The 17108-nt window shown below is 39.1% G+C and overlaps 1 protein-coding gene across 6 annotated transcripts in view; it reads left to right on the top strand.

Annotated features, from left to right (window-relative positions):
* Window positions 1-17108, top strand: part of LOC129259327 (syntaxin-binding protein 5-like) — a 122336-nt gene that overhangs the window by 81803 nt on the left and 23425 nt on the right. For 4 of the 6 annotated variants that reach the window (XM_064098660.1, XM_064098657.1, XM_064098659.1 and 1 more), the window contains 9 exons: window positions 1410-1564; window positions 3929-4001; window positions 5251-5407; window positions 13005-13072; window positions 13660-13700; window positions 14020-14225; window positions 14667-15097; window positions 15479-15713; window positions 16300-16411. In XM_064098660.1, coding sequence (XP_063954730.1) covers window positions 1410-1564; window positions 3929-4001; window positions 5251-5407; window positions 13005-13072; window positions 13660-13700; window positions 14020-14225; window positions 14667-15097; window positions 15479-15713; window positions 16300-16411 — 1478 coding nt within the window. Of the gene's footprint in view, window positions 1-1409; window positions 1565-3928; window positions 4002-5250; window positions 5408-13004; window positions 13073-13659; window positions 13701-14019; window positions 14226-14666; window positions 15098-15478; window positions 15714-16299; window positions 16571-17108 lie in introns of all 6 variants that reach the window. The other 2 variants (XM_064098655.1, XM_064098658.1) reach the window with 2 other exon arrangements.

The following is a 17108-nucleotide window of genomic DNA, read 5'->3' as shown; positions in this document are numbered from 1 at the left end:
TTTTCATTGGGATGGACATTTTATGTTTCAAGTAGACATGATCATTAATCTTTTTACAGGCTATTTTATGAACCAATAACTTTTTTCTTGCTGTTTTTTATCCTCAAAATATCTTGTTGAATGGACTCATTGCTTTTACAGATGAAGGGATAAATTATATATTTATTGAAAATTGAATAAGTAATTATGTATTTTAAAGAAGTTTTATTTGCTTTCATCCAGCCTGTAAAAGGTGTCCACAACATAAAATTGATAATATCTTCATATCGAGAATTGTTCAGACTTAAAGGGATATCTACTATGGAATGATTCTAATCATTCTGTATTTACTATTTTCAGACTTTTATGTTTCTGTACAGTATTTCTGAAATAAATGTTTACCAAATATGATGTCCTCTCTTCGAAAAATACATTTTACTCATGAATAAACTTGCAATTGTGTGTTAAATATGATGAAGTCTGAGATCTATGAATAATTTCATTTGGAAGGGTTTGTTCTTTTCCATACAATTTGAAAGTGTGTATTTAATACAAAAATATGACATCATTGTGAATTAAAAACCAACAATTTGGCAGACATGCCTGACCTGTAAGACAACAGTAGAATTTAGTGTTACTATAATGTTCCATAAAAAGTAGTGCATGTATTATGTATATTATCCTGTAATTATTTACTTTTGTTCTTTGCTATTTACTTGTATCCCAATAATTTACTGTTGTTATTGTTGTTGTTTGATATCGGAATTGAAACGAAATAAAGATTCATTCATTCATTCATTCATCAATGGAAGTCTTTGGCAAACCACATATAAAATGTCTGATTGATTTTAACTGTTATGATACTGTTTCCTGATCTTACATTGTTACATGATGTCAACGACTTTCAAGTGCAAATTTTATTAGTAAATGCATATACTGCTAGGTTATTCCCACCCACTGGAACAAACTAATCCATATTCAAAATGATCTCTCGATTGAAACATTCAAATCATAGAAGTTAAAACTCACCTGATGCTTTTAGTGTGATATTTTGGTTTACTGTAAACAGATTTTAGTTTCAATTTGTTAGTTAGCCCATTCACATGCTTTGAAATATGCCTTTGTAATTATTATTAATCTTGTATTATTATTGTTTAGATTATCATTATGATTTTGATTATTATTATCATTATTATTATTGATATTATTATCATTATTATTATGATCATTATTGTTGTTGTTGTTATTATTATAATACTATTATCATCATCATCATGAGCGCCAGTGATGGTAGCTCGAACTAAAGCTAGGGTAATAATAGCAAGGGCTTTGTCCCCAGGCAAAAAACACTATGTAAATCCAGCTATTGTTAATTTAATTTTAGTATTATAATTATTGTATTTTCTTTCCATCTTCTAAAATCTTTCCAGGGACCCCTACATTCTCTTTTCGGGTGGACTGACGTACGAGAAAGCCACCCAAACACCCAGCATCACTATTATGCAAGGCAAGACCACCACCGTACTAGAAATGGAACATTCCGTCGTCGACTTTCTCACTCTTTGTGAGAATCCATGGCCGAGTAGTAAGTCAGCTTTCCTATTATTTTTCTGGGACCCGTTGTTTAAAAAGTCATGTTTGAACACAGCTCCAAAACTAGATCTTAGCTTTCAGTTGTGTCATAATGTACAGCTTGGATAATTTTGGCACTGTCCATACGACTGTCCCGAGGTGCCTTTTCCATCAGACGCAAGCAAATTTTTATATTTACACGTTTAAACGTTAGCGCTTTTTGTGGCTACAAATTTGTCCACATTGTGCTGCACTCAACCCAGGTGAGGTGAATGGGTACCCGGCAGGATTAATTCCTTGAATGCACTGAGCGCTGAAAGGCAGTTCGAGCTAAAGCTGGGGTAATAGTAATAATAATAATAATGCGCCTCAGAATAGATTATTTCTAGATAGATGGCGCAATATAAATGCCTATTATATTATTATTATTATTACATGTATTTTGGAGGGTTTGAAAATGACTGAATTTGACATTTGCTTCTGTGTCAACATATGAGGAATCAATGAGAATAATAAAGAATGAAATTTTGTGACATTATTGACATAAAACAGAAGATTTTTTTTTCATTGATTGCAATCCATCTTAAGATAACTCAAGAATGAATATTATTCTCTTATCATTACTTGATGTACAAACTAGATTAGATAGACAAAGAGAACTACATGTATTGACAGTGATTAGATATGATGAATATACATGTATAAATAGGTTCAACTCATTTTTTTGCAGTCCAAGTATTAAATAACTCAAGAGTGAAAATCAAAATATTCTGATATCATTACATGATATAAATAGTTACTGTTGAGATAGATATAATGAAATATTGAGTGATTGAATATATATGATGAAGATATTAATAATGTATCCAATTCAATTTTAACTGTGTTCCAAAGCATTAAGCCCGGCTCACACTATGCGATTCGTTATGACGCGATTCTTTAATGAATCGCATTTTGCATTGAATGGGAAAGTTCTAAGAAGTGAGATTATTTCATTTGAAGTTCAGCATATTGTGAGGAATAATAAAATCATAATTTTGCTTTGCGGAAAGCCCTGTAGTGGGAGTAAAGCCCAAATTGCCTTCAAGTTGCAGTCGATGATGACATCATCACGATTTTGATTTGAATTTGCTTTTATTCCTACAGGGAGGCTCGACGAGACTGAATTTTGATTTCCGTAGTCCTACCACAATTCTGAACTCTGACCGCTAAGATTTTATTGATTGGAATGTTCATATCAAATGTTTTTACAATTTCTTTGAAATTTGGATCGCAACGAATCGCATAGTGTGAGCTGGGCTTTAGAGATAACCCAAGAATGAAAATCATATCATTCTGATTGTTATCATTACTTAATATACACAGTAGATGACATAGTTACAAAGAAATATTGAAATAGATGAAAGTACCCATCATGATGATGACGATGAAATGTCTCAGTTGATTACAGGTAAAATTGATGTAGGCTGCAATCTACTTTGTTACATAGGTCATCATATTAATTCTCGTTCAGACGCCCCTTCCCATAACGCATTGCACTAGCAATCAATATCATTAGTATTGACCCAATCGGAGTGGTGCACTAATGCTAATGAAATGTGACCGGAAAAGGTCAAGAGAGTTATAAATATGTTCATTGATCCTATCTGTCTCTCTCTCTCTCTCTCTACCTCTCTATCTCCTTTGTCTGTCCTCATTCAACTCTTGACACTTCTTTCTATTTTTCTTTTTTATCTAACTATTCTCTCTTTGTCTCTATTTTATTCTCCCTATCGATTTATAATCTTTATCTCTTTATTCCATTTATTCCTTTCATCTCTTCTTCATTCTCTTTCTCCGCTATTTCATTCTAATTTATCCCACTGATCGTCTCTTTCTCTATCTCACCATACTTCCCTCACACCCCTCCCCCTCTTCCGTTCTCTCTCTCTCTCCCTCCCTTTCCCTCATATGACTTTTTTCAATCCATTATCTCTATCTTTCTATCCCTCCCACATCCCTTCTCTGTTTCTTCTCTTCCATCTTCCTTCACTGTCTCTTTCTCCCCCTCTCTCTCCCCTTTTCTCTCTTTCATTTCTATATTTTTACCTGCCTTCATCACTTTGTATCATTTTCTCTCTGTCCCCCCCCCCCCACCGCATCTCTGTTTTCATCTCTCTCTCTCTGTTTCTCTCCCATACGTCTTTTTTTCACTTCTATATTTTATCCTATTCCATCATATTACACTTCTCTCTTTTCAACCCATCTTCCACATGTTCTCTTTCTCCCCCTCTCATGTCACCCCTCTTTTTATTTTTACCCCTCCCCCTTGCTCTTTCCATTGTTCTTCTTCCCTCCCATCCCCTCCCCATCCTTCTCTATCTCATTCTATATCTAGATCCACAAGAACCTTATGCTGTGGTAGTCCTGCTCGAGAGTGATCTAGTGGTCGTTGACCTTTTATCACCGGGGTAAGTGGTCGCTGACCTTTAGCTTGCTGACCGTCTCCTTCTCGATATAAGATATTGGGACAGGTCCAGGCTGATTGATGTAGCATGAAATCCAATATATCTTTGCCTTGGTTCTATACCCTCTATATACTACAGTCACACCGACGAAACTGACTCCAAACCGACCAATGGTTTGTTATTGGGAATAATATATTATTTTTTTGTCGGTCTATACTCAGTTTCGGTGTGATTGTGGCGTAGTCAGTCGTGCAGTGTCAACAATTTGCACACCCACTGAACTAGAGCAAATCCTTGTCCTTTTTTTTCTTGGCTGCAATAGACAGTTTTCATTATAGTACAATTTTTCAGTGAGAAGAAAAAAAAAACTTATATTGAAGGAAAGGAAACAGGAACAGAAAGCTGCAGGGATACTACTTTTCAGTCTGAATTCAGACCTTTTCAACACATTTTTAGCCATAGAAAATAACTTTTTTAGGTAGGGACAAAGGGACATTCTAGATGATTTTCATACTTTTAATTGATTTTAAGTGGCATCTCTGAAGCTGGGACATAGGCAGGTAGGTCAGGTTGAGTCAGGTTTAACTATACATGTATTTCTCCCTGTAAGCATGATTGTATATATTGCAGCTTTTTTGCATCACCCCTTGAAGTTGATTTACAAAATAAATTTGTAAGATTGGTGTTTCAGATGATTTTGGTCATATTTTAAAGTTCAATCAACAACATGAAAGAAAGTTGAAACTCAATGGTTGATTCATCTTTCCCATGTCAGAACCTTCCAGTTAAACTGTAACAGTTTTACTTTTGCTGCAACCACCATCATTATATATTTTTTTTAATATCTCAAAGAAGTTTTGTTTATTGATGTAGAATTCCCTACAATGGGAGTTCCACAGGGCTCTGTTCTAGGTACATAGTTTTTCTTGTTTTATATGAATGACCGGTTTGTGTTCATTATAATGATAAGTTAGAAGTATATTAAACCATAAGGCATGAAAGCTCAGTCAGTAGAGCAGGAATTTCGGTTTCCGGTGACTCAGGTTCAATTCCCACTTGGTGCGCTAGTGCCCTTTGGTAAGGCATCAATCCTCTTTACCAGGTCCCTCGTAGAGGACCTGAAGCAGTCGGTTCTCTGCTTGCTTACTTACAAGCATTCATGCTTAGCAATCAGGTAAAAAATCACCACCAAAATAACATCTCTTGATATTTTGCCGCGGTATCTATTTCAATTTTCCTTAATTTCTTGTAGGTACCCTTGCTTTGAGAACCCATATCCAATGGATCTTCACGAATCTCCTATAACATGTGTACAGTACTATGCAGATTGTCCATCGGATCTTATACCCGCTCTCTACTCAACTGGAGCAAATGGCCTCAACAGGAAGAAAACAGCCTACAGTAAGAGGGTAAGATCTATTCCCAAAATTTGAAAATTTTTGAAGATTTATCAGTTATATCCTTCCTCTCCCTCCTGTTTCCTCACCTCATCCTTGTCTTTGGCAAGAGATTTATCTATTTTTGCCACTCTTAACCCAGGTGAGGTAAATGGTATTCGGTTGGGAAGGAATTTCCAGAATGCTCGAGTGCTGTATCGTGGTGGCACGGAGGCTTGTCAAAGAGGTCTGCAGATAAACACTGCCAATTATATTATTTTGATTTAATTAAATTTAGCCACCATGTCCCTTTTTAACTCTTGACTAAAAATCATGGAGATGCTAATCTCTAGCCTATTGTTACAATCAAGGTTCTGACTTGGTGTCCATTGTTGTAAAGATGCATGATTGTGTGTTAACTTTGCCAGTAGAGTAAATTGGCATCAGTCCTTACCATGTTACCATTGTAGTTGACCAAGTCACTTGGATAATTTACCTCAAAATCATTGCCCGTAAACCAATCCATATCTCCTAGATATAACTCTGTTATACTTTGAGCCCATTTCGTAATCATTATCTACGGGATAGCTACACCAGGCGTTTGTACATGAAAATACTCAGCTCAATTTTTAATAACTGGTAATTTTGCCAATTACCAATGTAACATGGTTCAGCAGCCAATTATAAACAAAGGTTCCATGGAAGTTACGATACTGGCCGATTCACGACAGTTTTACATGCAAGGTATGTCTGTATGAAATGTGCCCCTGATCCTTACATTGTTGTGTGAGAGATGACTGTTATACATGTACACCTCTGGCACTCATGTCTGGGTTATTTATTGGCTGGGGAATGCCCTGAGTCGTGCATGGATGAATGACTAACATCCTCCACAGGGTTCCGGAATGGTTCTCACAAGACCACGTTCGCACCTCCCTGATAGTGTGCTTGACCCTGATCAGAAAGTACCAGGGGCGGTTTCACAAAGAGTTAAGTCTGACTTCGAGTCATGCTTAAGTGCCAACGTGCACATGATATGGGGTCGAGCCCATGAGGATGATCTTACCAGTGCGGTGATACCACATGCAGCTTGAAAATGTGAGTTTTAGTCAGACTTCAGTCACTGTGAAGCACCTCTCCTAGGTTACCTTTTTCCCATTCTGAGAGCAAGATGATCCCTATTTTTCCCTAAGAGAATAGTTCAGAATTACAAGGCACTTTTGAAAAGTACGTAAACTTTTTCTCAAATTTCTTCAAGGTATTAGAAATTTGAAAGCAAATTACAAGAATTTTTAGTCCAGATCTGGATGTGAGGTAAAAAGGGTGCACATTCTTCTGTATAGACCTTGTGCGTTGACTTCATCGTGACGCCATCTTAGAGGCTGAAGCCATTGCCTTGCATGCATAGTTGATCTGCAGCTGGCACATCTCTGACAACCCCATTTACATGTATTCCTATATTCCTCTGAGGGAGGGCGCTATGAGATCATGATGTCATATGCAATAGGTCTATAGAAATGTGAACATCTTTGGTTAGTCCATAATTCTGAAAACTCCTGGATTAGTCTGGTGTGAAAGTGAAAAAAAAAAAATAGTTGGGTGGTATTTAATGCTTGAACGTGTTCATGTGGTTTAGAAATATTTTCCTGATTTGTTGGATGTCGATGAGAACGTCTTATTGGTCACTCTCTAGCTATGAAATAATTGATGGGTACTAGTTATGTCCTGAACATGCTCATGTGATTTAGATTTGTTTTCTTCATCGGGTGGGTGTGAATGAGAACATCTTGTTGGTTACTCTCTAATAATGGGATCTTTATCCGGGGGAGGCTGGTGTGACAGTGCCAAAATAATTAATGGGTACTAGTTATATCCAGAATATTTAGATATGTTCTCTTCATTGGGTGGGTGTGAATTGGAACATCTTGTTGATCACTCTTTAACTATGAACACTTTGTTTGGTAGAGGCTGGTGTGAAAGCATGTAATAATCCTGAGCTAAACGAGTTCATGTCATTTAGAGTTATTTTCCTTATCTGATTGGTGTGAATAAACCCCACAGTCTAGACAGGTGTGCCAGGATTCCACTTCCCTCATGACCAAGGCTTGCACTTTCCTCCAGCCGATATTAAATATGTAGTTTTTTGGATATTTCCTCATTTCGATGTTTGGCTCAATAATTTTTCATTCAGTTGGTAAAATCAATATAAATGATACAGGAAGCAAAAGGATAGAATTCCATGTACTGTACCCACTTGAAATGCTTGCAAACATTGTATATGACGCAAGGAATTTTTCAAAAATGAAAGAATAAAAGAAGAATGTGATGATAGAATCTCAATCGAGTTCTTAAAGGACATTTTTCTGGGGTGGACTTGACCTTTAAGCAATCAACTCATATACAGAATATTATGAATGTGATTTAGCTCATTTTTGTTTGGAATTATATTGTATGTGTGCATGTAACCGATGATTTGTGCTGAAAACATAATCCCAATATTCTTGTTTTGTTGTGTTATAAAGTGAATGATACCATGCTCTATAACAATCTATGTTGATACATGTACAGTATATGGATAAACTTGATTGATTTACAAAATGGTTTTTACTATTGAACTTCCTTGGAAAGATGACAAGTTGTCAAAAGTAATTTGGCAATGAAAAAGATTTAAAAAGATGCTTAAAGCAGAAAGGGTTTACATATTTTGCAATGAGAAAAAAAAATCTGTCTTAAATGGATTATTAAAAATCCTAGAATAAATAACATACTGTTATGGAAGTCTACACATGTCACACATACCATTGTTAGCTTCAAATATTTTTTTTAAATAGAGGTTTATTGAATTAGATATTAATTTGGGCGCGTCGTGGTCTAGTGGTTCTGACTCTCGCCTTTCAAACAGAGGGTCGTGGGTTCGAATCCTAGCCATGGCGTGTTTTCCTTCAGCAAGATATTTATCCACACTGTGCTGCACTCGACCCAGGTGAGGTAAATGGGTACCGGCAGGAAGTAATTCCTCAAAAAGCTGTGCGCACCAGAATCGGTAGACTAGCTTAGCCGGGGTAATATAGGAGCACCTAGCAAGGTGGATACGTCCGCTATACAAATCCTATATTTATATTATTATTTATTTAAAAGCATTTGTGATACCAGGGTCAGCTCCAGTGTATTTTGATAGGGGAAGTGCAAGATCTATACATGTAGATAGTCTGAATGGAGGGTATGATTGTGTTTTCTTTTTAATTCCAGAGTGGTAAATGTAAACTTAAGAGTTTTGACAGTCCTTCCTATAAAGATAATATCAGTCTTTTGAAATTGTCTAGAAAGTCAGTGTCTTGCCATCTTTTACTAATAATCTAAATCAGGTTCCTCCTAACCGGGTGACAGTAGGTTACAAATTTCTGAAATAGGTTCCAAATGACATTGTGTCCTTTTGCAGGTAAACTAATTTCACAACATGCGAGTAGACTCGTAGTTCAGTGAGACCTATATATCTCTCCGAAGAGCCAATGCTGACACGATGAGGTGTTGATATTGTCGCTTACCGTAACAGAGATACTGCAGATGCCAGCTGCATATATTCCGAGATATTGAGATTGACAGATCATTTCATTGCTGCTTGTGCACTTTTATTCTAAGTATTTCAGCACAACACTTCTTCTGCTTGATTTAGGCCTACCTTCTGTTGTGATATTGAATTTCTGCATTGTTATGGATTGTCAGTGATTGTGTTATTTGAGGAGTTTAGGGACCTTGCTTTTTGTTATGTATTTGCTATCCCTTTTCTTTAATTTCCTTTCCATTTTCCTCCCCCATGCCTTTCAATGTATCTCTCTATCTCTATCTCTCCCCCTCCCATCATAAGGTGTCTGCCTGCACCCCATTACTCCCCTCCCATTCCCAGACTTCCCCCCTTCACCCACCCCACTCTCTCTCTCCACCTACCCCTACCATCCACCCCACCCCCATCTTAATGTGTCTGCATGCACCCCTTATTCCCCTCCCCTCCCTCCACCCCACCCCACTCTCTCTCTCCACCTACCCCTACCATCCATCCCCATCTTAAGGTGTCGGCATGCACCCCTTATTCCCCTCCCCTCCCTTCACCCCACTCCCCTCCCTCTCTCCCAATCTACCATCCATTCCACCCCCCCCCCCACCTTAAGTTGTCTGCACGTCCCTTACCTCATCCCCTCCCATTCCCCACCTACCATCCACCCCCATTTTAAGGTGTCTGCATGCACCCCTCATTCCCCTCCCCTCCCTCCACCCCACTCCTCTCCCTCTCTACCATCCACTTGTCTGCATGTCCCTTACCTCATCCCCTCCCATTCCCCACCTACCATCCACCCCCATTTTAAGGTGTCTGCATGCACCCCTCATTCCCCTCCCCTCCCTCCACCCCACTCCTCCCCCTCCCCTCCCTCCACCCCACTCCTCTCCCTCTCTACCATCCACTTGTCTGCATGTCCCTTACCTCATCCCCTCCCATTCCCACCTACCATCCACCCCCATTTTAAGGTGTCTGCATGCACCCCTTATTCCCCTCCCCTCCCTCCACCCCACTCCTCTCCCTCTCTCCCTCTCTACCATCCACTTGTATGCATGTCCCTTACCTCATCCCCTCCCATTCCCCACCTACCATCCACCCCCATTTTAAGGTGTCTGCATGCACCCCTCATTCCCCTCCCCTCCCTCCACCCCACTCCTCTCCCTCTCTACCATCCACTTGTCTGCATGTCCCTTACCTCATCCCCTCCCATTCCCCACCTACCATCCACCCCCATTCCCCACCTACCATCCACCCCCATTTTAAGGTGTCTGCATGCACCCCTTATTCCCCTCCCCTCCCCTCCCTCCACCCCACTCCTCTCCCTCTCTCCCTCTCTACCATCCACTTGTCTGCATGTCCCCTTACCTCATCCCCTCCCATTCCCCACCCCCTCTCCACATTCTACCATCCACCCCCACCCCACTCCCATCTTAAGGTGTCTGCGTGCACTCTCTGCTAATCAATAATACAGGACTATGTTCTAAACATCGTGACATTTCCCTCCAAGCTCCTTCATGCTCTGGAGGTTTCGCGTTCTATTTTGGAGCGCCTGCTTAGACATATGATAATCATGATGTCATAATGAAAGAAATTTTCTCAAATGTACTCCTGCACACACAGAAATGCTATGACCAGTTTGTATCTAAAGGGCATTCTCTCTGGGTATTTTTCTGTTAGAAGTGTTATAGCACATCACAGAAATACAAGTGCATTATCTGTTTGTACTAGAAATGTATTTGTTCAATTTAGTTGGATTATGTGGTGGGGGGGTGTCATACACCATACATTTACAAAAACTGCAACAAAACAGGAATTTTTCAAAATCAGAGTCGTTTTCAATTTGTTTTCTGGTATACATCGTATGATACGTATAGTATTATATTTCATATTGATTTTGTCATTTATTTGTAAGGAAGAGTACATGAATTCCTTAAACATTTTGGGATTATATTTTATCCAATACCTCAAGACAATTTTCTTCAATTCAATTCAATGTATTGTTTCACCATCAAGTGCAAAGACAATTCAAACAAATTGACAACAGAATTTTACACAAAAATACAATGTTGGTATGGTAACCCAGGAGAAGCAAGGCTTAAATAAAAACGGGCCACCAAATAACAATGCCAATATCCAATACCACTAGACAATTCTCTTCAATTCAATTCAATACATTGTTCAACCATCAAGTACAAAAACAATACAAACAAATTGACAACAAAATTATACAAAAATACAATGATGATAAGGTCACCCAGGAGAAGCAACACTTATAAAAACGGGCCACCAAAAAACAAATATGCAATTGTCAACAATACAAACATATAAATAACACACTCATGCAGCAAAAACCAAGGAGAGGGGAGGGGGCTAAAAGGTACATTATTATTTGAGGGAGGTTGAGGTTTACTATATGTTGATACCTATTATTGGGAGGTAATATTATGTTATGTGTATATTTATCATATATATATATCAAGGGTCTTTTGTATATAAATTTTGTGTTTGATGATATGCATGTACACACAATGAATTAGTTTTATTGGAAAAATCTACTGGTATTCTTCTTTGATATCGTTTGATGGGTTAAAACTATAGGCTAGTCATGAGTTGTATATCTCTGTTCACTACATGTGTAAATTATGCCTTCTTTAAGAATACACGTTTTCCAATCAAGCATCATTTATTCATTCATTTGATCAATCATTAATGCATTCATTCATTTAGTCGATCAGTAATTCGTTTTTAATTTGATCAATTATTCATTTATTCATTCATTTACTCATTCATTCTTTCTTTCACTCATTAATTCACTCATTTATTCATTCATTTGATCATCTGTTTATTCATTCATTTATTCATTTGATCATCTGTTATTAATTAATTAATTCATTCGTTCATTTGATCATCTGTTTATTCATTCATTCATTCATTCATTTGATAATGTTCATTCATTAATTCATTCAATTGTTTATTAATTCAGTTAGTCAATCATTCATTCACACATGATATGGGAGATTTACCAAATTTAAAGTGGAAGCACCGTGGTGTAGTGGTTCTGACTCTGGCCTTGTGATCAGAGAATCGTGTGTTCGAATCCCACCATAGCCTAGCGTCCTTTGGCATCATCAATCTACACTTCACTACTCTCACCCAGGTGCTAATTTGGTACCGGTAGCTAACAACCATCATTGTGGTTGGTTTAGCGAGTGTGCTTGGGGGTTCCGTACTGGGAGGGAGGGCTTGTTCTGTAAACAAGTTTTTGAATTTTAGAACTGTTGCTATGTTTGGGAAGCCGTTTAAAATCCCTGTGCAGCAGATCCTTGGAATGGTCCACCCTAAGGGTGATTAGCAGAATCATAGCAGACTCCTGTTTATCATTCAAAGGTGAAACAACTTATGCTCCTGCAACATTTGCTCCAGTCTTAACATTCCAGAGGGCATAGGGTTAGAGTTAGGACTGTAATAGAGTTCTTGGTTCGGAGTAATGTAAAGATGAGGATTAGGGTTTATTTAGTTTTGGAGGTTAGGTTCTACGTTTGGCTTAACTTACAGAGCAATTGTCGCTGGATTAAATGTCATGGAACCCATTCAAAACTCATGGGCCCGTATTCTGAACTCAGGTTTAAATTAAACCCTGTTTTAAAGTTGTGGTTTAACTATGGAGAGCCAATTAGGGCACCGTTCCGTAACAGTACACTTCCACTTTATTAACTCATTTGACACTGAAATTGTTCATAATTTTCTGGGAATAATAACTGAAGTATTTTTCTTCATTATGAAAGCAACAGGAAACAAAATAGTAAACATAAGAGACAAGCTATATAAAAAATGTTTTTTGATTTTTTGGCTCCCCATAATTTTAGCACAGAGTTAGATTGTGGTCTAACTTAAACCTGACCTTAGAATACGGGCCATGTAGTTTATTTTTCAGTTTCAAACAATAAGATCAAACCTCTCCTACTTCCTTGGTATAGAATTTGAAAAATAAAGCAACAGTGTTCTGAAAGCAGATTTGTCTGTCATTGTTATAAGGTTGATTAATGTTCTGTTTTGGTTTTTTTTGTTCTCAAACAGAATTGGCCAGTGAAAGGAGGAGAGTGGGGGTCTGGTGGCAGCAGTGATCAAGAAATCATCATTACAGGGTAAGGCCATTGATGGAAGATGAGGATGGTGAGAATGATGATGATGATGATGATGATGATGATGATGATGATGATGATGATGATGATGATGATGATGATGATGATGATGATGATGATGATGATGATGATGATGATGATGGTGGTGGTGGTGGTGGTGGTGGTGGTGGTGGTGGTGGTGGTGGTGGTGGTGGTGGTGGTGGTGGTGGTGGTGGTGGTGGTGGTGGTGGTGGTGTTGGTGATGATGATGATGATGATGATGATGATGATGATGATGATGGTGATGGTGGTGGTGGTGGTGGTGGTGGTGGTGGTGATGATGATGACGATGATGGTGATGATGGTGATGATGATGATGATGATGATGATGATGATGATGATGATTATGATGATAATGGTAATGATGATGATGATGATGATGGTGGTGATGATGATAATGGTAATGGTGATGATGCTGCGGCGGATGATGTTGATGTAGATGATGATGATCATGATGTTGGCCATGATGGTTATTTTATGATTGCAGTGATGGTGGTGATTTTGTTTTCGCAAATAGATACATTAACCTTTCTTATCTTTCCGTATTGCAGGCATGCAGATGGCTCAATCAAATTTTGGGACGCATCCCAGGGTAAGAAAAAAATACATTTTATCTTTGATCATAAAATTTCATTGAGAATGATATTCCCCGAGAATGTGTACATGATATTAAATTGCATTGATTGAATCGAATTGATGATTTCAAATCCCCAATATTACAGGTAATCTTTCATTCACTAGACTGGATTACCCATACAAACTGCAAATCTAGAGACACCATGGAGTTTCGATTTACTAAAAGAAATCTCATTATGGGATACCTTTATGGAGACAGTGGTGTTACTTGTGTTTCAATCTGTTTGCCAAACAAATAATAAGAATAGATAATAATGATTTGTTTCCTCTTCTAGTCATGCTTCAAGTTCTATACAAACTCAAGACTGCCAAGGTGTTTGAGAAAGCCAAGCAAGCCAAGACGCTGGATGGCGACGATGACCCCTTCGCTATCCAGCTGGTCAAGCTCTGCTCGGAGAGTAGGATGCTCTGTGTGGCCGGAGCCAGCGGTCATCTGCTCCTCTACCGCTTCAGCAAGATGGAGGCTTCAACTGAGCTACCGGTCAGTTTATAAGATGAGAGAGAGAGAGATAGAGTGGATAAGAAAGCAAGAAATAGACACAACACGGGCCCGTTGCATAAAAACTTGCCATAAAAAAACTCTGGCAAACAAAATTATGCCATTGATAATAACACCTTTAAAAACTCTGGAAAAAAAATTGCCTATATTCATGCAACAGGCCTCTGGACAGAAAAGAATAGACAAAAGTTTTTTTCAGGAAGAGGGTGACTGAGAAAAGTGGGGAGAAAGAGAGAGATGAAAGATAAGGGAAGAAGAAAAAACGAGAGAGAAAAATTTTTATGTGTGTATCTGTATGAGAATTCAAGAACATTTAAAATTATATCTAATGCAATAGAGCATATTAAGTCATGTCATAAACATACCTGTCTAGCTTCTTGCAGACTGGGCTTACTTTTATTGTTTTGCTTCTAAAATGTTCAGACACTAGAGATCTCGATAGTGTACGAGGCTGAGGAGCCCGAAACCCCAGAGACTGAGATGCCCCCCATGCCGATCCAACCGGCACCCCTCAAGCGGAACACCAGCACGGTGAGTGCCAGCAGCGTGGCCTCGGCGACCCTCCCCTCCACGCCCATCCAGCAGACGTCGACCACGCCCGCGCCAAGCCCCATCAACCACCCCCACCATCACCACCAGCACCAACACCAGCAGCAGCACCAGCAGCACCAGCACCACTCCCATCAGACGGGCGGGGAGGGGCTGAGGGACAACGTGCCCAATCTGAGGGTGAAGGGCGGGGCCCACAAGAGGGGGATGGGCTTCCAGCCCTCGCTATGTGTGCAGCTGCTCTGGGTGGACGGGGAACCCCCTCCGACCATCACTTGCGTGGAGATCAGTTCGGCGTATGGCCTGTGAGTATATGCCTCTTCGTCTCATTTCAGGGCCCTTAACCTTGTTGATGATGTTGATGAAGTTGATAGTGATGATGCTGGTGGTGATTATGGTCATAATCATGATGATGATGATGATAGTGATGATAATGCTGATGATGATGATAGTGATGATGATGATGTTGCTATGGTAATGATGTTGTTTACTAGTTTACTAGCTTTGCTCTATTGGATTCAATTTAATTGCAGAATTATGCATGTAACGTTGCCAATATATACCATCGTTGCCTATCAAAGATGCTCATAGAAAACTGAAAATTCATCTGTTTCTCGGGAAAGATTTTAAGATCAAAAACCCTTTTCATAAATTTGAATTAAAATCATGACTGCATCCTTTCCTAGACTGGCTTTTGGGACCACCAACGGGCTGGCAATTGTCGACTACCTTCAACGGACCTGCCTACTCAACATGGGCACGCCCGACCTGTATGGCTCAGCAGACCCTTACCAGCGCACCCCAAGATCTCCGAAGAAGAACAAATCGCAGCCGCAGGGCCTCGGCGACATCGTTGAACAGTACATGTCGGACCAGGAGAGGTGTAGGTCACCGGTTGGCTCCAGCATGGCGGGAGAGTCGGTAAGGAATCATTTGTCAAATACAAAAAGGGAATTAATGTTTCAGGACATGAACTTGCCCTAGAAAGCGGAAAACTACTATACGATTCAAATGAACAAAACTTGCCAATGAAATTCATTCCCCTTCCATTCATGCAGCCGCACAACTTTTCTTTGTCTTTGGCATTTTCAGAAAAATAATAGACGGCCCCTACCTTGCGTGCTGGAAAATTTGCATTGTGTGAATTGCATATATGTACTGTACATCCTTGATAATTCTATTGTAATATTTGGCGTTCTAAGGAACTTTCTCGTCCTGTATTGTGATGTCCCATGTGTACGCATACTTCATTTTTTCCTGTAGTTTGTATGAATTTCGGTTCAATTCAGTTCAATTGCATTTAATTTTATTAGTCTGTGATATACATATGGAAACATTTCCTCCACTGGCTTTTTGTGGCCATGTCGTGGTCTAGTTGTGGATAACCCACAAATCCTTTTTAATTTGTTAACTAATCTATCTTTTTCTGTTTTCTTCTCTTTTTCTCCCTCCTCTCTCTATTTCTCTCTATCTCTCTCTTTCTCACTCATACTTTACCCCACCCCAGAACGGAGTATGCATCAGCCCGACCGGCAACAGTGCGATGCGGGGCGGCGGCGGCGGAGGCGGCGGCGGAGTCAAGCCCCGCAACAACCACGACCCGTCTCAGCTCCGGCGCAGTAAGTCCCAGGGCTGTCGCAAGATGATGGCCAAGACGCAGTCCACCGTCTCGGACACCGGAGGACCCAATGGGGATGGAGGAGGTGGAGGGAGCGGAGGAGGAGGACCCATGGGAGGTAGCTCCGATAGTACCATGAGCTGCATGGGTGGCTTCCTGAGTTAGTGCCCTCACAAACTAACACATTACCCTATCCTTCCTCGATCATTTCAGTTTCATTTCTCCATCCTTAAAGCTTTCCTTCATATATTCTTTCAATTCTAAATCATCAAGTAGATATGATTCATAAACTGCCTTTTTCGTTCATAAATAGTCCACTACCTTTCCTTTCCATTATTTTCTTTAAGCTCAAATTCATTAAGTAAATATGATTCAGAAAATGCCTTTTTCATTAATAGATAGTCCATTATCTTTCCTTTTTTTCATTTATTCTTCTTTTCCTTTACTTTCTTTAAACTCAAACTTATCAAGTAGATAAGAGTAGATGAATAAATATTCCACTCTCTTTCCTTTCCTTTCTTTAATTTTCTTTTACCTTTTCTTCTTTCAACTCAAATATATCAAGTATATACATGTAAGAGTCATAAAATGCCTTTTTCATGAATAAATTTTCCACTATCTTTCCTTTCCTGTCTTTTTATTTTCTTTAAGCTGTAACTCATCAAGTAGATATTTATAAATTGCCTTTTTCATTCATA

This window comes from Lytechinus pictus, chromosome 4, assembly GCF_037042905.1.
Source record: "Lytechinus pictus isolate F3 Inbred chromosome 4, Lp3.0, whole genome shotgun sequence".
Lineage (NCBI taxonomy): Eukaryota > Metazoa > Echinodermata > Echinoidea > Temnopleuroida > Toxopneustidae > Lytechinus > Lytechinus pictus.
Note: the sequence above shows the minus strand (reverse complement) of the source record. Positions and strands in the feature narration are given on the sequence as shown.